The 20,799-nt window shown below is 34.0% G+C and overlaps 1 protein-coding gene across 1 annotated transcript in view; it reads left to right on the top strand.

Annotated features, from left to right (window-relative positions):
* Positions 1–20,799, top strand: part of NIPBL (NIPBL cohesin loading factor) — a 190,643-nt gene that overhangs the window by 157,283 nt on the left and 12,561 nt on the right. Inside the window, exons 33-43 of the mRNA XM_082836913.1 lie at positions 3,172–3,280; positions 4,783–4,919; positions 9,311–9,451; positions 9,574–9,667; positions 10,107–10,261; positions 10,723–10,813; positions 12,766–12,939; positions 13,324–13,514; positions 15,428–15,535; positions 16,020–16,220; positions 19,255–19,401. Of these exons, the coding sequence (XP_082693039.1) occupies positions 3,172–3,280; positions 4,783–4,919; positions 9,311–9,451; positions 9,574–9,667; positions 10,107–10,261; positions 10,723–10,813; positions 12,766–12,939; positions 13,324–13,514; positions 15,428–15,535; positions 16,020–16,220; positions 19,255–19,401 (1,548 nt within the window). The remainder of the gene's footprint in view (positions 1–3,171; positions 3,281–4,782; positions 4,920–9,310; positions 9,452–9,573; positions 9,668–10,106; positions 10,262–10,722; positions 10,814–12,765; positions 12,940–13,323; positions 13,515–15,427; positions 15,536–16,019; positions 16,221–19,254; positions 19,402–20,799) is intronic.

Raw genomic sequence — 20,799 nt, 5'->3', positions numbered from 1 at the left:
CACTGAGCCTGTGCGTCCGGAGCCTGTGCTCCGCAACGGGAGAGGCCACAACAGTGAGAGGCCCGCGTACCGCAAAAAAAAAAAAGGAAAAAAGAGGAAATACACTGATGTCTGCAGCTTACTTTGAAATGCATCAAAAAGATGGATAGAGATGTGTATATGTTTACATATACATATGCACACATATATCTATGCATGCATATCATGGGGCTGGTTTAACATCACATGTGTGTATGATTTAACATTAAACAAAAAATAATCATGTCAGAATACAGGAGAAATCGTTGATAAAATTTAATACCCTTGAATGATAACTTCTAGTAAACTAGGAATAAAATCTGACAGAGAATAAACTATAAAACCTAAAATGAAAATCGTGCAAAATGGAAAGATATTAAAAGATCTCATCAAGGGCTTCCCTGGTGGCGCAGCGGTTGAGAGTCCGCCTGCCGAGGCAGGGGACACGGGTTCGTGCCCTGGTCCGGGAAGATCCCACATGCCGCAGAGCAGCTGGGCCCGTGAGCGATGGCCGCTGAGCCTGTGTGTCCGGAGCCTGTGTCCGCAATGGGAGAGGCCACAGCAGTGAGAGGCCTGTGTACCGCAAAAAAAAAAAAAAAAAGATCTCATCAAAATCAAGAACAAAAAGTATTCATCAACCTGTCAAAGTGATTAAAAAATGTATATGGAAAAGTAAAGAGCTGAAAATAATTGTCACTTCTGAAAATGCAGGGACACTGATGTGCCTTAACACACATATCAGGACTTATTTTTAGAGATACAGTAATTAAGGTAGCATGGATTTTTCAATAAATGAGACTGGGTCAAGTGGCTATCCATAAAGATTTTTTTTTTTTAATTCTTCAACTCAGCAGTCAATTCCATATAGATTAAAGGAAATCTTTAAAACTTACAGAAGAAAGTATATGTGTGAATATATTTTTGACCTTTCTTAGGGAAGAATTTCTTAAGTCACAAAAGCCATTAACCTGGAAAGATTGATAAATTTCACTGCCTTAAAATGAGGAACATTTATGAATCAAGAAAACACAAGTCACAAACTGGGAAAGATATTTGATACACATATAGCTAACAAAGGATCATTGTTAAAAGTATGTAAAGAACTCCTGTCCTGCAAACCAGTATAAGGCAGGAGTCCTGGCAGGAAAACAGGAGAAAGTCATGAATAGGCAGTTCATAGAGGAGATAGCACACATGGCCTATAAGGTATTCAGCCTCATAAGTAATATAGGAAATACAAATCAAGACCACATTTTACACCCATTTGATTGGCGAAAGTTGAAGTTCGGTGATAACAAATGACGGAGAAAAGATGGATTAAATAGCATCTCAAACACTGGCGCTGAGAAAATATTACAACAAAAGTTTTTAAATTTAGTATTATTTCATAAAGTTGAACTTTCATATATCCTATGACCCAGTAGTTCCACGCCAAGGTATATACCCAAGAGAATCTTGCATATGTGCACCAGGAGACAAGAATGTTCATTATGCCACTAAAATTTTAATTAACCTATCTCAGAAGAATGGATAAATGAATTGCAGTATGGACATAAAACGGCCTGTCGTATAGCAGTGAAAATGAATAAAGTTGTTTCATGCAACAACCTGGATTACAGTTAGTGACATGTTAAGTGAAAAAGGCACATCTCAGAAGACTACATCCAGTATGATACCTTTCAGAAAGTTGAAAATCCAGCAAAACTATAAACAGTATTTAGCTTAGACAATTTTTTTTAAGCAAAGAAATGGTAAAATTCCTGATAAGTGGTACCTTGAAAGTTAAAGAGGAAGATGGGATAAAGGAAGGAGCACATTGGGAAATATAAGTTATTGGAAATATTCTTGAGTTAGGTTCATAGTGCATCATTATATTTATAAGTAAATAAATTAAAAGGGCACATAACCAGTATTGGCAATGTCATGAACTAAAATTTATGACTAATACTTTTATGTAAACTTGATGTCTTGGAGAGCAGAAAGAAAAAACAGGCGAGGATATTGTTTTCTACTCCTGCCTGAAAAAGACCAGACTAGCATATAATTTTAATAGCTGCTTAAGGTTGAGTTATAGAGCAGGACAAGGAGAATTTGCTGTTCAGAGTTGTAACTGGGTAAATTGAAGTTCTCTTGCTTACATTTATTTCTTTAAATTGTAGGGAGCAGGGGAAATGTGTGTGATATGTTATTCTGATTGCTATCAGTTTTAATCATCCACGCAAATTGTAGTGAAAGTTTAAACTTGTGCTGTCCCATACTAGCCACACATGTTTTTTCATTTAAATTAACTTGAATTTTTATTTACTTTTAATCCCTCAGTTATACTATCCACATTTGAAGTGTTTTGTAGCTGCATGTGGCTTGTAGCAGCAATAATGGGCAGCACAGATATAGAACATATCCATCATTGTAGAAAGTTACATTGGACAGCACTGGAACTCTTTTCAGAAATTAAACATTTCAGTTTCTTTAATAGCTCCAGAATTGTATTAGCTATTCTTTATTAACAAAACAGATATACCTTAGATGACTATACCATTGACCTCTGATTATTATGAAAGATTGGATTGGTTTTATTTTTTGGCTATAGTTAAACTGATCTCTTTTCCTCATATCATTATTCGTAACACTTTTCTAACATTGTTTATTAATAACTTGGTAAAAGATAACACAGGGAAGAAATCCAGCCTTGTGTTTTATAATTGCGAATTATAAGGTGCAATTCAGATGTAGTTACAATTATTTTAAAAATGTACTTAACCCATAATATACTTTTTTGAGACATCAAAGAACTTGAAATAATAAGGAATGGAATTCTCATTCTTTAAAATCATTCAACTAACATTGAGTGGTACTCTTAAAGGAAGGTCACCGTTCTCATTTCTCTCATATTCTACCTTAGGTCCTACACATAGCAATTTAAATAACTTCATACTAAAATTGTTTGAAAGTATCTATAAATTACTGGTTTATAAGATATTTTTAAATATTTGTTACATATTTTTGTTTATTAATTTGCATTTTCAGTATTAAATTGTTAATAACCAATTGAAAAGCTTATTACTTATGGACACATTTAATGCGTTTATATTATTATTGTCTAATGAATAATTATACTGGGATTTTTTTTTTTTTATATATATACATATATAGTTGTTGAAGTCCGAAGAGGATTCCTCATATAAACCTGTGAAGAAAGCTTGTACTCAACTTGTTGATAACCTAGTTGAGCACATTCTTAAATATGAGGAATCTCTAGCTGGTAAGACATTTTATATATTGGTCGTTAAGTTGATTTTATAAGATATTTTAAAATACTTTGGGCACATTTCTCATTTTTGCCTCTAGCTCTGCTTAGCCTAATAATTAACTACTTCACTTTTAAATGAAATCTGTTTTTTGTTTGGTGTTGAATCCTAGGTTATATTGTTATGGTTGAGTAATATTATCTAGAGCAGTACAATAAAAGCATAGGACTTGTCTCTTCCACATACCTTTCAATAGCACATAATTTTAGATGTCATAATGAACAGGAATTAAAGTAAGTCCAGGGGCTAATATGTATTTAGCTAAATGCACTCATCCAAAAACTGTTCAATATCTTTTAAATTATATAAAATTTTCTATCAAAATGAAATTGTTTTAATTATTATAAAAATGTTTTTAAAAGATTTGTAGTATATACCTAATATCATTTATAATTATTATATAACATGTGCTTAATCTTGACCTAGAAAGCTCTTAATATTTTTTAATTGAGAAATTCCTTAAATATTTAATATTTTATATTATTTATCACACTGTCAGTCACAAAATTGAAGTTAATGAAAATATAAATAATTATATAAAACTTATAAAAGTCATAATGGATATCTATTGCTTAAAAGCACACAAGACTAACATTATTTCCCATCCCCTAATGTACATTAATGAGGAACAATAGTCAGCCTCAGTCAGTTTTCAGAATTGGGGGCCAGTTGCCTCTATACAGGGGTATCATTTATGGTAAAATTGTTGATATTCTTTATATTTTTATTGCAGTTTTTTTTCTTTAATTTTTTTTTCATTTTCCATGTTTACCTCTTTTTCTTTGTATATTTTGTTGTTTCCCCTACTTTTCCCTATCCTAGATTTTAAGGGTGATACTGTTGTCACTTAATGTTAAAAAGTTTCTAATCTCCTCTAAAAACTCCTGAGAACCAAGAAACATTTTATCTCCTAACTAGCAACATTTTCCTCTCACCTGAACAGCATTTTGTTTACTTTCTAATATAGCACTGGTCCACCTTCTTATCATTCCTGTCTTCTAACATTCTTCTACCACAGCAGCATCTCTTTTTCTCCCCAGTACCCTTAAACACAGTATCACCTCAGCTAAATTGTCTTTGTCCTCCTTTGCTAATTTTCTTTCCCATACTCATTTCCATCCAGTTTTAGATATAATCAATACCATGTTTATTCTGAAAATTCCATCTCTAAACTTCCCAACTTTCATTCTACTTTTTAACTTCAGTCCTACTCCCCTCAGTGTAAAACTTGCCTTCCCTAGTGCAGCCTCCTTGTCCTTTATCCTTTATATATGTAATATAACAAAGAAAAAATGAAATGCAGGAAGTCTAGCATCATAAGAAATGCTAATCTGTTGTATTCAGGCATGCACTGAATCTATTCAGGGGATAGTATTGAGTAATTTAAATAATATTCTGTATAATTTCCATTGCCTTGTCATATTTTAGTGTCTTATTTCTCTGTTTGTTTTTCCAGACTCTGACAATAAAGGTGTGAATTCTGGACGATTGGTAGCTTGCATAACCACTTTGTTCTTATTCAGCAAAATAAGACCCCAGCTCATGGTTAAACATGCCATGACTATGCAACCATATCTTACCACTAAATGTAGTGTAAGTATTAGAGCTGTCCTATTTTTCTCTTATATAAACCATGTAGTAAATATTTTAAATTTAAAATTCACATTGTGTCATCCACATTTTCACTGACAGATGACAGTCATTTTCACTGACAGATCAACTGGGTTATGTACTCAAAATGTTTGTTCTAATATTTGTGGCAAGTTATCTACAAACATCCTTTTTCTGATGTATTATAAATAAAGTTCAAGTCCCATTTCTTTGTGAACTCCTCAAGCTAAATCCTCAGTAATGCTTAATAAACGTTGTAATTATCGTTAGGACTTAAAAGGTGAATGAGACAGAGTTCCTGTCACTGAGAAATTTACTGTCTTTCGGATTCTGATTTTGCTTTTCATTTGTCATTTTTGATATATTTTATTTATTTTTATAACGTATCAGTATATTGAATATGGAAGACCTAGGATCATCAGAGATGCTAGGCTGTTATTTTAAGTTAATATTACACATACTATATTTTCCTAAAATCAAATGTGAAGATTAAATATTACTTGAGTAAGATAATCTAGCAACTTAACATGACAGCTTGGTGAGTTAAGTGGCTTATTATAACACTAAATTTTAAAATACTCTAAAAACCTATAAATGTAAATAGTTTTTTACTTACTATGTTCCCAGTGTTCCTAAGGAGCTAATTTGAACTGTTTACTAAATTTGTTTTGTTGCCACAGTCAGGTTTTTTTGGCGATCTAAATTAACAAATTCTAGGTGAAAATCTTCAGGATGTCCTGAGAAATTTTAAAGACAGAGGAAAGTACCAGAAGATAAATGCATTAAAAACAATATATAAAACAATATATAGGGCTTCCCTGGTAGCACAGTGGTTAAGAATCCACCTGCCAGTGCAGGGGACATGGGTTCGAGCCCTGGTCCGGGAAGATCCCACATGCCGCGGAGCAACTAAGCCCGTGTGCCACACTACTGACCCTGCGTGCCTAGAGCCCGTGCTTCGCAACAAGAGAAGCCACCACAATGAGAAGCCCACACATCGCAACGAAGAGTAGCCCCTGCTAGCCACAACTAAAGAAAGCTCGTGCGCAGCAGCGAAGACCCAATGCAGTCAAAAATAAATTTATTTTAAAAAAACAAAAACAATATATAGTACTTCTGAAAACAACATTTAAGACAACATTTAATTCTATCTTTAGGACTTAGATCTCGGTGTTAGATCCAGAAATAAATTGATTAATATGTAATCTGTGGCTAATAATAATAGATAATATTTATTGAGCACAGTGCCAAACACTGTGAAGAATTTTACATACATTATCTCATTTACATTGTGAAGTCAGTACCGTTATTATCTCAGTTTTACAGATAAGGAACGAAAGCTTAGAGAATATAACTAACTTGCCTAGTGTCACACAGCTAACAAGTCCCAAAACTAGAATTCAACACCATGGCTTGCCTCTAGAATCTGAACTATAATGGAACCTTTATAAATTGTCCTCTTTTCAGTCAATATTTTTTTAAAGCAAGGTTACTTTGAAAACATTTTGTATAATTTGTTATGCATATATACATATTTTTATATATATACCAATATAGAGTTTTATATAAATAAGGCCATCTCATAAATACAATAGACACATTTTAAAATTGTTTTTGTTTTTTATATCCTACCCCCATCTTTATTCCTCCTCTTCTCAAGATAAGCAATCTGGAATATCCTTGCCACTTTATCCATGTTTCTATAATTGTAGGCACACATAGACACGTAAACAAATGGTTGACCAGATTTTTAAAAAATCAGGTCATGTTATATACATATCTGTTAGGCATTTTTACTAATCTCAAAACAACTGATATATGTTTAATTCATCCTTTTGAATGGCTACATAATATTCATTTTATGGACGTCCTGTGATTTATTTAACCATTTCCCATCTTGGCAGGTACTTATTTACATTGTTTCCTATTGATAGCCACTACAAACGATTCCTTAATAATCATTCCTATTCATATACTTCTAAATACTGGTGCTTTTTTTCTTTTGGGGTAGATTCTGAAGAATTAACTTCCCAGATTGAGGGAATTTTTTTTTTAGTTTTGGTTTTGGTTTTGAATAGATCTTTCCAGATTGCTGGTGGACATGTTTCATAGCCTCTTTGGAAACCAGTAAATGACAATCTGTGTCATTTTTGTACTCTTTGCCAGTCTAACAGGTGTAAAAGAGTATTATAGTTCATTGTTGCTTCAGTTTCCTTTCCCTGATTTCTAAGAAGGTTGAGCATCTTTTTTATGATATTAACCAGTTGGACTTGATTTTCTGTGATTTGACTATTGTTATCATTTGCCCATTTTACCTTTGAATTGTGGACCTTTTTTTGAAAACTCTTTAAATGTTTGAGATACTGAACTATTTTATGTATATTCATTTCAAATATTTATGTTCTACAGCTCTTTTCCTTCATGATTTACATCTTCATTTAAATTTTCCTTCTAGAATTTAAGATACTTCATTTACTTGATTTTTCAAGCCAGTTATGTTTCAAAAATTTTTTACTACATATTTTTAAGTAAAATTTCGGCAGTGATTCTCAAATGAATTTATCTTACTTGACAAAAACTAATTTATCGCTACACCCACTTTAACTCATCCCCTGTTGCTTAAAGGAGGTGGGAGTGGGAGATGGCAGGGAACAATAGGATATCTATGTTACTTAGAAAAAAAACATTCATCTTAGCCTGTTTTTTTATTTAATCCTCTGTGTATCCTGAAAGGAAGGATGAATGTAAGGTCAGAAAGTTTTTAACCAGTGCGGTAATAATAAGCTCAAAGAGTTCAAAATGAGTGTCAAAAACCTGTTGCTAAGAATAAGGAATGAGGGACTTCCCTGGTGGTCCAGTGGTAAAGAATCTGCCTTACAATGCAGGGGATGCGGGTTCAATCCCTGGTCAGGGAACTAATATCCCACGTTGCCACAGGGCAACTAAGCCCATGTGTCACAACTACTGAGCCTGCGTGCTGCAAACTATAGAGCCCACACGCCACAACTACAGAGCCCACGCACCCTGGAATCTGCACACCACAACTAAAGAAGAGAAAACCCGCACACTACAACTAGAGAGAAGCCTGTGCACCACAATGAAAGATCCCGCCTGCCTCAACGAAGACCCCGCATGTCACAACTAAGACCTGACACAGCCAAAAATAAATAAATAAAACAAATAAATAATAAATCTTTAAAAAAGAAAAAAGAATAAGGAATGATAACTTGGCTAGATAAAAAAAGTATGTTAAAACCTTAGTCAAGGAAGAAAGAGAAAGGAAGGAAGGGAGAGAAGAGGAAAGGAAAGAAAGAACTAGTAACTTTATTTGCCTATGGGCAGGGACACCCCTGGGTGACTGGAGGACAGGGGTAGGAAAGAGAGTTTTTACTGTAAATCCTTTAATATCTTTTTTTTTTTAATCACTAGCTTTTACTTTATTTATTTTTAAGATGTTTTATTTGGCCCTGCCGCCTGGCATGTGGGATCTTAGTTCCCCGACTAGGGATCAAACCCGCACCCCCTGCAGTGGAGTGCAGAGTCTTAACCACTGGACCGCTAGGGAAGTCCCCTTTGTTTCTTGGTTTTTTCGTTTCTTAATGTTCTACCTATTTTTTACACCGCTTAGTTTTTAATCAGCTTTAAAACTTTTAAAATTAAAAAATAATTTTAATAGAATATTTTAAATTTTAAAATAAAGGAGACTTATACCTAGTTCTGGGATTCCACATTTTCATCTATCATAAGAAGGGTTAACACAGGGCTTTTCAACCTCAGCACTGTTAACATTTAGGGCCGGATTATTCTTTGTTGTCAAGAGCTATTCTGAGCATTGTAGGATTTTTGGCAGTATCCTTGGCCTGTATCCACCAGATGCCAGTAGCACCCCCGTGCCCCTGTTGTGACAACCAAAAGTGTCTCCATATATTGCCAAATATCCATTGGGGGGCAAAGTCACCCTCAGTTGAGAACTACTGAGTTAACATACCCTAGTTTGAAAAATACTAATCTTGAAAACGATACCAGTCTTGGTAAAATACTCTGTTAGTTAAACCCCATTGTTCAGAATTGACTGTTAGTGCATTTTAGGAAGAAAAAGAGTAATTGTAGCATTGTGATTAAGTGACCCAAAGATCACATGGTAAGTTAGTGACAGAGCTAGAATCCAGGTTCCTGTCACTATCTGCTGCTCTTCCCTTCATTCTTTAAAGAAGTTCTTTTCTACTAATGTTTTTGTTTTGAAAAAAAGCTTTATATAAATATACATATATATATATATAAAAAAATAATACCAAACCTCCCAACTACGTAAAGCTGTATATAGTTTGTTTTCAGATTTTGTTTTTCATAAAGCACTAATTTTATCCTTATAGACACAAAATGATTTCATGGTTATCTGCAATGTTGCAAAAATCCTAGAGCTGGTTGTACCACTGATGGAGCATCCAAGTGAAACTTTCCTTGCCACTATTGAAGAAGACCTAATGAAGCTTATCATCAAATATGGCATGACTGTAAGCATTCACTTTACCATCTCTGTGTTGATCAGTATATAATTCACAAATGATAACTTAATCATGTGTTTTTACCTTTGTCTTTAACTTTTGTCTAAACAGTAACATTTTCTCTCTTTTAGGTAGTGCAACATTGTGTAAGCTGTCTTGGGGCAGTTGTAAATAAAGTGACACAAAATTTTAAATTTGTGTGGGCCTGTTTCAATAGATACTATGGTAAGTTCAGTGCCTGGGCTTTAAAATCATTCTGCTAGATCCTGCAGTGTATACAGTTCCTTTTTAACACATCTGATAAGAGGTAGTGTCAAGGGAATTATAAGAGGTGTGATGATTGTCCTCTCCGGTCCACTCTCAGAAGCAATATTTTCTGGTGTCTTTTATATTCCCTTAATAACCCAGTATGATTACTTCAGAAATTTATCTCCTCATAAGTAAATGTTGGTAAGTTTTTTGCCTACCATGTAAAATAAAATTTAAATATCATTTTTTCTTACATTAATTCTTTTAGGCTCAATGGAATGCCCTTATATTTCTAGACGTTTAATACTTAGAACCGTTAGTAAAATTTAATTTTAATTTATTAGCAGTAATTATTTGAACATAACAATTTAAGGATAGAGGGTTTGTTATAAATAAATATTACTTACTTTATTAGGTGCCATTTCAAAATTAAAAAGTCAGCACCAAGAGGACCCAAATAACACTTCACTGCTAACAAACAAACCGGCACTTCTTAGATCCCTTTTCACTGTTGGAGCACTATGTCGGCATTTTGATTTTGATCTGGAAGATTTTAAAGGCAACAGTAAGGTAAAGATCCTAATATTAATTATTTAGTATGCTTTAAAAACAGAACTGTGTGACCCTGGGCATTGAAAATGACTATAATGACTCAGGATGAAGGCGGCATTAGGGTAGTCTGGTTTAGTTCTGAAACAGTGCTACTCAAAGCATGGTCCTGAGACTGGCTTCTGATCCATGAACTGTTTGTTACAGGTCCATAATAAGATAAGTTTACGCAAGTTATATCAGCTTTGTGTTAGTAGGCACACTGCTTATGTCAGCAGCAGTTCATTTTTTTAACATTCTCAATGAATGTCACTGTTCTAAAATTCATGGATTTATAAATGTATTGGTGAATTATTCCTTAGTAAAGTTCACATGTGGAAGTTCTCATTGTTTGCTTTTAGGTATTTTTTTCCTTTATAGTTGAAAACCGATCTAAGTTAACTCTTCCTTATACACTTTAACATGGTTTTTTTCCCCCTTAGGTTAACATAAAGGATAAGGTACTTGAACTATTGATGTATTTTACAAAGCATTCAGATGAAGAAGTACAAACAAAAGCTATCATTGGTCTAGGTAAGATAAGTCTAAATTTCTGCATATTCTTTAGTTGTTTGAGAGGTTGAGCAAATTTTAAAATGTGAATTTAAATTGTTGAGTTATTTAAGTATGTTTTTGTTTAAAGTAGGATCTGGTATCTCAAATATAAGTCTGGGGATTAAAACAACTGGGTTCCATTATTGGTTCATCCAGTGACTTCCTGGGTGACTTTGAGCAAGTCGTGTAACTTCTATTTGTCAGTTTCCTCATTAGTAAAATAGAGATGACAATACATTCTTCTACCCCTAATTCATAGGGTTTCATAAAAACATTCATTAAAATACTTTAATAAAGAAAGGTGATATAGAAGAATTTGTGCTGTTGCATATTTTTTAAATTGTTCTTTTTCTTTGCAAAGTTTTGTCATTATATGTGTCTGCCTCTTCTAAGGTGAAAACAATGGGCAGTCTACCCAAACATTTATTTATATAGAAGCACAGGGTAAACAACCCCACAGGAACAATTTGGATGTATACTTTTCCTGTATTATTGTTCAGGGATCATTGATGTAATAAATATATGTCTTTGCAGAAAATTAGGTTTTTGTGGCTTATCTGGAAAGATATTGGTATATGGGAGAAATATGAGAAGGGTAGAATTAACGTACCTGAAATGAATGCACTGTAAAAAAAATTAGAAGAGCACTCTCTCCAGGTTTTTGTGTTGTTGTTTGTTCTGTTTTTTACAAATACGTGTAAAGCTACTCAGTAAGGTTAACAACTTATTTAGAAATTTTATTTTGGCAGCATTAGCAAGGTTTATAATTTAATATGCATGGACAGTGCTAATATTTCTAAGTCACCCAAACGTCATTAAATGTTTACTGATTTCTTTAAATAAATTTAAATCTTAATATCTTATTACTTCTTCATCTCTTTCAGAAAATTACATATAGCAAATATAGTAAAAATTCAGATATCACTTACTAGAGAGTTATATTGATAGAGTATTATCTTTTAAGTCACATGTATACATTTGAATATTCAATCTGGACATACATTCTATAAAGTGGCAAAAACTAATAGTGTTACATCTAATTCAGAGAACAAAGAGTGTAAATTTTAACTTGCAGCACTATCCAGAAAACAGTGCCTTTAGACTAGTTGATAAAAGACATCTTGCCTGGGCCATAGTTATCCTGTGTCACCTTGGGCTAGTTATCTGATCACTCTATGCTTTGAATTTAGTTTGTTATTTGGCATCCATAATACTTGCTTTCATCAAGGATCTTCATTTTATCTCACATAAATAAGCATTTTGTACAAATAAACATGGACAATATTATTTTGCTGCTTATTAGCTTGTGGTTGTAGAATTCAGCATTGTGGCTTCAATTATAATGACATATGAGAAACAAATAGAAGATTTTAAGCTTTATTTTAGAATTATTCCATTTCATCAAATGAATATACTTCAATATATATATTTTTAATAGCTCCAAGGTAGTACCTTCTGCTAGGAATCTAAAAAATGTTTGCAGACATTACCTCTTAAATCCTGAAAATATCCCATTGAGGTAGGCGGGTGGTAAATATTATTGTCCCCATTTTACAGATGGAGAATTGAGGCACAGAGATATTATGTGACTCACCTAAGGTCACACTACAAGTCAGTGGTGGAGCCAGGAATAGAACCCAAGACTCCTGACTCCTAATCCACTCCCCTAGCCACTAGGCCCTGCTCCCTCCTCAAGGTTTCCTCTTGTGTGAAATTCTCCTTTGAAATGCAATTTCTTGTTTTTAATTCATGGGGAAAGAAGTACCTGCTGTAATACTTCTCTAGGTAAGGCCACCAGCATATTCTTCCAGTCATTTTAAGTTTTAATTTTTGAAATAAGGAGCTGTTTATATAATTTTATCAACATTAAATGTTATATTTAATTTTAATGTGAATATATCAAGAGAATTTTTGTTTTCTCTCTTCTTTAGGATTTGCCTTTATTCAACATCCAAGTCTAATGTTTGAGCAAGAGGTGAAAAATCTATACAATAATATTTTATCTGATAAAAACTCCTCAGTAAATTTAAAAATACAGGTGTTAAAAAACCTCCAGACCTACCTACAAGAAGAAGATACACGTATGCAGCAGGCAGATAGAGACTGTAAGTAAAAACATACTTTCAAAAATGCAGAGTGTAGCTGCAGTTAGCATACCCTATGACTCTTTTTTAATCCAGATATCTAATAGATAAGGAATTTTAGGTAAAGGAGTTCCGTTAAAGAAGAATCCTTCATAAACTCCCTGAAGTAGTTTATAAAATTTAATATATGTGCAGACGAAAACATTTTGATGGAGGGAGAGAGATTATAGTTCTCATCAGGTTCTCAAAGAGTCTCTAACAGACCCTCCTCCCCCCCCACCCCCCAAAAAAAAATTGAGAACCATTGGGACAGCTATAACATTTTGTGCTTTTGGTTGTGGCCTAATTTAGAGTATTTAGTAAAGTTAATGTACATGTTCTTAGTATGTTTACTTCCTTTTGTAGGGAAGAAGGTTGCAAAACAGGAAGATTTAAAAGAAATGGGTGATGTTTCCTCAGGGATGAGTAGTTCCATCATGCAGCTTTACCTCAAACAGGTGCTCGAGGCGTTTTTTCACACCCAATCAAGTGTACGCCACTTTGCCCTAAATGTCATTGCATTGACTCTAAACCAAGGTCTTATTCATCCAGTTCAGGTAAGTATGTTTTATAGCAGCGGCACTTAGCAAAAGAGCCAGATTTGTTGCCATTTGAAGACTTGGTGACTAGAAAATAAGTAGTTCGTTATTCCTCTTAGTTGTTGATTTTTTTTTGTCCCAAACTCTTAAGAATCCAAGTTTTAGTCCATCTTTTAGGTTGTCTTTACTGCAAAATACCCATATATTCATAACATCTCTATTAAACAGACTTCCAATTTATATTTGTAGAATACGTACTCCGAATTATTTCTTCTGAAATGATAGATATGTTTTAATATTGACTCTTATCTCTAAGAACCAACCGTATGTAATGTCAAATATGTAATGTAACTGGGGTTAAGAGTATAATCTGTCTTAAACAGGGTGGATTTTAGTCCACAGAAAAATAACCTATATAATCTGAACTCAGTTCCTTCATCTTTAATTGGAAGTAATATCAAGTACCCAACACCTCAAAACACCGATGTGTAGACTAGATGATGTACTCAAGACATATTAGTACTACAAGGAATTGGCAGCTAATTCTGATGTTGTAGTATTCACCATCTGACATGTTCAGGAGAGTGCCATAGGGGCAGAAGTAAATTTGTTAGATAACCAAAGCCTGTACCCTCAAGATTTTTATTTTGGCTATGTTTTGTGGAACTTTTCTAAAATATGCTCTATGTTGTTATGCTGTGTTCTTCCCTGTGTCCTGAAACAAAACACAGTAATGCGTATTTAGCCTGTTCTTCATGATTCAGGGCAAGATTACTTAATTAAGTAACAGTACTGTGTTGATACTCCTGAATTTTTTAGATACTTAGGGCTCTTTGCTGGTATTCTAAATGGTCTCAGGTGGTTGTGCTTTTATTATATCTTCTCTTTTTAAGCTTTTCTTTTAAATTTTACAATTATAAAAAAAATTGCAAGAGTGGTACAATAAACTTCTTTATACTCTTCACCTATATTTCACCATTTGTTAACATTTTGCCACATTTGCTTTCTCTCTCTCTCTTAATACGAACACTTTTTTCCAAATCATTTGATAGTAAGTTTCAGAACAAGGTTTAAGAGTTTAAGAACAAGGTTTAAGTTTAAGAACAAGGACATTCTCTTACAAAATCATAATGCAGTCATCAAATTCAGGAAATTTAAGATTGATACAATATTATCTAATATATAGTTCATTTTCATGTTTTGTAAGTTAAGCTAATAATATTCTTTGTGGACTTCTCCCCGCACCCCACCCCAATTCAGGATTTGATTCATGAGGACCCATTTCAGTTAGTGCTGTGTCTACTTTTTTTAAGTTGTTTTTTGTTTGTTTGTTGTTGTTTTTCTCACCTCCTCACCTCTATCTAATTCAGATTCACTTAACATAGTAGTGGTGTTTCCTGACTTTTAGAAGTGTACAGTGAGTATGGCTATTACCAAATTACTAGCTATCCAACTGTCTGACCATTGAAGCCATATTTAAAATCAACTTTGTGAGAAAAAATTTATATTTTTCTAGTTTTGAGTATGGAAGACAAATTACTTTTTCCCCTCTATTATTTTTACATAGAAAATTCAGTCAGACTTGAAAAATTATTGAATTATACATTTGTAGTATATATCATAATCTTAAATGGATATTCTTAGTCTGGGAGCCCTTTGGTTTTAAAGAACCTTAAAATCACACTGAAATTGCTTAAATTTCACCACATTATTTTCTTGCTGATACTCCAGTGCTTTTTTGCTTTAAGGGAAAGATTTAAGGGAAGGTTAATAGTTTTTAAAAAAAAAACACTAAACCATGGCATTTATAGGAAGGCCTATAAAGCTAAATTCATATGTCCCAGATATATAGCAAGTTTTAACATATATCAAGATACATATAGAGCTTTTACTATGGTGATGTCTTATGAATTCTTTATTTTTATTTCCAGTGTGTACCATATTTAATTGCTATGGGCACAGACCCAGAACCAGCTATGCGGAACAAGGCTGATCAGCAGCTTGTGGAAATAGACAAAAAATATGCTGGATTTATTCATGTATGTATTTTTAAATTGTGCAATCTAAATTTAAACATCGTTCTTTGGTAAACCATTTCTTTAGCAAATGTTGTGCTCAGATTCATATTAGAATAAAATATTTTGCTTAGTAGTTACTTTTAAACATGCAACTAAGTTTGTCCCCCAGGGTGTTTACTCTAGTTTAAAATTAACTCTTAAAATTGAGCTAGAGGTAACAGTACAGCACGCACACAGGATAAAAATCAGGATGCATGGGTTCTGGTCCCTACTTTGTATCTTGGCAGTGATGGCTCTTCTGAGTCTCCATTTGTTTCTTCTATAAAATGAGCAGATTGCAGTAGATGATCTGCAGTATTCCTTCCAGCACTTGCATTCTATGATTTTTATTATTTTAAAGAAAACCAAATAATGAAGTTTGCCTTGAACTATAATACTCAAAATTATATTTTTAATTTGACTCTTCTAATTTCTGTGACAAAAATAAGGCTTTTATTGATTTCAGATGAAAGCGGTGGCTGGTATGAAGATGTCTTACCAGGTACAACAGGCAATCAATACATGCCTAAAAGATCCTGTAAGAGGTTTCAGACAAGATGAGTCCTCTAGTGCTTTGTGTTCACACCTTTACTCCATGATCCGTGGAAACCGCCAACACAGACGAGCCTTTCTAATTTCTTTACTCAACCTGTTTGACGACACAGCAGTAAGTATTAAAAACTTATTATTCTAAGAAAATAAGTGTTCTATAAATTTTATGCCTAAAATAGTCAACATTTTAAAAATATTACCATTTTAGTAAATAATAGAGGCTATCTTAAATGTGTTTATTTAGGTCTATGTTAATTGCAAGGTATACAGTCAAAATTGAAGGGGAAATTTTGCATGAGAATAAACACAATGAGGGATAAAGTATAATTGTGGGATAAAGTATAATTGTGTTTCCATACTGAGTGTCTTATAAACTTTGATAGCAGTTCCTTTAAGCATACCTTTAAATAAGCTACGTTACTAAACTGTCACTTCCAGGGATAGATTACATAGATAGATAGATGGATAGATGAAGTGAAATTTCGCTTGTTTCTGTCAGACTTGAATGCTGTTAGAGTAACTATTCTAATACGGTTTTGGCTGCTGAGATCCCTGGTTGTTCAGCCTGACCTCCTTTAATGAAGAGCCCACTTTTGTGTAATTACAATTTTGACCCTTTAGGGGGCTATTGCACAAGTTGTATTGGCCACGACCATAAGGCAAGAAAATAAAACATCCTGTTCTTTAAGCTTATCTCAATTTTTTCATTCATCTTATATCAATAGTTATTCACCATCTATTTGCGTTATGGTAGCATTGTGCTAGGAGATGAAGATAAAATAGTAAATGGGACAGATGTGGTATCTTTCCACGTAGAGCTTACCAATTAGTGTATTGTGTAAAGCTTTAAAAAGAAAAAAAAAAAATATTTTTTTCTTATTTTAATCACTTGATAGCTTAACTTTGTTGCTGTTCCAACACCAGATTTTTTCAATAAAGTAAAATTAAAATTACCAGAATGTAGATGTCTTATTAGACCTCTTCTTTTTAAGTACAACATGAAATTTTTGGATATATTATCTAACAAATAAATATAACAAACTTCTATTTTAGAACTACTTGGACTATAATTTTAGTCATCATCAGGGCTGTCATCAGTATTAAGCTTTCATTGTGTGTAAGATATTTAGATAGGAGTACAAAATGCTATGATATAGTGCTCTTTTCCTCATTGGATCTTACCTCCAGTCGGAGAGATAGGACACTAAGTAAAGGAACTAACGGTTAAGATTAGCATAATCTGAGTCCCGGTGGTTTGTATCGATACTGCCCTAGTCTTTATCTCCTTTCTGAGCTTAATTCCTACGTGGTTTCATTGCCTGCTGTATATCATTAGCTGGATGCTCTGTCACCTCAGCATGTGAAATGCTAAACTGGAAATCCAGCTGTCATAATACAGTGGATGTCAGAGGAGGAACAAATCTCTGAAGGCCTAGGGGATAAGATGGATCTACTCTTAAGGCAGGGCAGGTGTAAAAACATGAATAAAGGTACAAAGATAAGAATGTGTGGGAGGGACTTCCCTGGTGGTCCAGTGGGTGGGACTCCATGCTCCCTATGCGGGGGGCCTGGGTTCAATCCCTGGTGGGGGAACTGGATTCTGCATGCATGCCACAACTAAGGATCCCACATGCTGCAACTAAGGATCCCTCATGCCGCAGCAAAGATCCCGCATGCCACAACTAAGACTGGTGCAGCCAAAATAAATAAATAATAAATAAATAAATATTTTTTTAAAAATAAGAATGTGTGGGAAATAATGAATAGATGTTATTTAACTGGAGCAGCAAGATCATAATGAGGCGTGGTTAATGGAGGATCTTGTGGACAGTGGAAAACTGTTGAAAGTGTTAAATTCAGTGATGAGGACAGGTGCCAGAGAGCATTTTAGGAACACAGATTTTTTAGCATTGTGTTCACATTGAAGGTAATACGGGATTGACCTGTTACGATGAAAGCTGGAAAGAAAACAATGACAGTAGGAAAGAAAAGAAGAAACGTTGTGAGGAAGGAATAAATTAAATGAGAGTCTGTGAGAATAGTCAAAGGATAACTGAAATATTTTTGTCCTAAGCACCTAAAAGAACAGAATGTTGCTAAAAGCAGTTTGAAAAGGAGTTGGTTTGAGGAGATAGAAGAGGAATAGTCAAAGAGCTAGGAAGAGAAAACTAAGGAAGAAGGTTTCAGGAAGGAAAAGGCTTGTCTGTATTTTTCCAACTTTAACATGTAGGTATTGATACATGTTTAAAAATAAAAATGTGGGGGTTTCATGAGTACTAACAGCAAGTTCATTCCGTCTGTCCTATGGGATTTTTGTTATTACTACTGCTGATACTGTATTTTATGTTGTTTGGACAGCAGGATAAGGGAGATGGTAGGAAGGAGTGTTTTTTAATTGCCTATTTTTTCTTTTTTTTTAAGCTATAAATGTTTTAAAGGAATTTAAATATTAACATGTTTTTCTGTTTATATTCTGTATCATCATGTAAATGCTGAAAATCTCAGTTTGTTACTTCTTTTTAAGCAAACAACTAGTAGTAACCATAATTTGCCAGCATTAGTTTTTTGGTGTGAAACTGGTAACACCGTCAGAATGACTCTGATATTCTAAATTATGTACACATAGGAAACTGACAATTGTTTTATGAGTACATGAACTTTGATTTTTTTTTTAACCCACATATTAGTACTATAATTACCACTTACTTTTGAAGGCAGAATAGTAACTGTGTGTAACTGATCTCCATATGGGTTAAACTTTTAGAGGCACAATGACAAATAATTATGAATTCATATGTATACTTTCTGATGTGGTATGGATTTATCTTAAAGATTCTATATACTCTATAAGAAAACTTCAGGGACTCCCACTTGGGTGCACTAAAAAAGTTCACCCCTTCCCTTCTTAAGGTACCATGGTTTAAGTCATTATGGAATCTCGTAAAATGGGTTTAAGATTATTCTGTAAAATCCGTTTCTGTTCCACCTCCTCCCTTCTTCCTTCCCTCTTCCGCTCCCCAACTCTCTCTCTCGTTCTGAAACATTAACTGAGGTGAAAGTGCCCTGTGATATTTTCTCTAAAAAGGCTTTTGTGATGGATTTCTAGATTATCCACTAAACATGTGTACCTTTTTTTCTAAAATTTACAGAAAACAGAAGTGAATATGCTCTTGTATATAGCAGACAATCTAGCCTGTTTTCCATACCAGACACAGGAAGAGCCGTTGTTTATAATGCATCATATAGACATTACACTCTCAGTTTCTGGTAGTAACCTACTGCAGTCGTTCAAGGAGGTAAGTTACACACATTACTATTCTTAATCTTTCAAAGTACAGGCATGCTATTTTCACTGTTTTGTTTCTCATTGTTCTTTTTATTCTTTTCATAGGTATATAAAATCTTTCTAAATAAACTTAACTGAAATCTGGGTAGTGCTTGAATTGGGGAGAGGAAGTGGGTTGCCATTTCATTTCCATTAAGAAAGATCTTAAAACCATTTCATTCCAGATCATTTAGGTGGAATTTATACAAACACACGTGCACGTGTGCATGCGCGCACGCGCTCGCGCACACACACACACACACACGTGGATTGTTCTCTTGATAAGCTATCCCGCTTTATTTATCTCACTTCAAGCATTGACCTTAAGTGTTTGGTGTTCATTCATATATTTGTTTAAACCCCATTTTAAAACACTTTGCTATTTTATAAATCTGGTAATGCTGTAGATAATAGTAATATACTTGAAGAAATACAGAATAAATATAAGTAGCTTACTTACAAGTAAACACAGAAAATTTATACTATTGATTTGCTTATTATCCCTGAACACCAGCATCATAATGGAGTTGGCATATTGTATGCCCAAAATCTTTACTAACTTTTTTGTTGTAAACTTTGTATCTTTTCTTTCATGGTTTTTAAGAAGGAAATATAATTGGTTTCATTGTAAAAGCACCTGGTATAGCCCTGGGTACATAGTAGGTGCACTCAGTAATTTCCATTCTTTGTAAATTAATTGGAGTATTTTCATGTACCTGATGATATAAGTATATATCTCATTTTACAATATCGTAGTGCTCAAAACTCAGCCTGGTCAAACTCGTAAATCAGGGAGATCCTTTTTTGGTTTTGGTTTTGGTTTTTTGTTCTTTTGGGGTTTTTTTGCTGTATGCGGGCCTCTCACTGTTATGGCCTCTCCCATTGTGGAGCACAGGCTCCAGACGCGCAGGCTTAGCGGCCATGGCTCACGGGCCTAGCCGCTCCACGGCATGTGGGATCTTCCCAGACCGGGGCACGAACCCGTGTCCCCTGCATCAGCAGGCCACCAGGGAACCACTGCGCCACCAGGGAAGCCCAGGGAGATCTTTTTAATACCTAAGGGTTGGAATTACAGAAGTATCTAAACCCTTGCTACTTGAAGTGAGGACCGAGACCAGTAGCACTGGCCTCACCTGAGAGCTTGTTAGACCTGCAGAACCTCAGGCTCCACCCTAGACCTGTTGAAACAGAGTTTGCATTTTTAACAAAATCTCTAGTTGTTTAACATGCACATTAAAGTTTGAGAGGTTAATAATTTCCCAGGAACTTGATCCATCATGTTATCTTATTTTACTTCACTTACTGTTGTACATATACTTGTATTCTCCTGTTTTATTTCTTAGCAGTTACATTTTGAATATTGCTTTGT

Source organism: Leucopleurus acutus, assembly GCF_964270905.1.
Source record: "Leucopleurus acutus genome assembly, chromosome: 3".
Classification (NCBI taxonomy): domain Eukaryota; kingdom Metazoa; phylum Chordata; class Mammalia; order Artiodactyla; family Delphinidae; genus Leucopleurus; species Leucopleurus acutus.
This window is presented reverse-complemented; position numbering and strand designations above follow the sequence as displayed.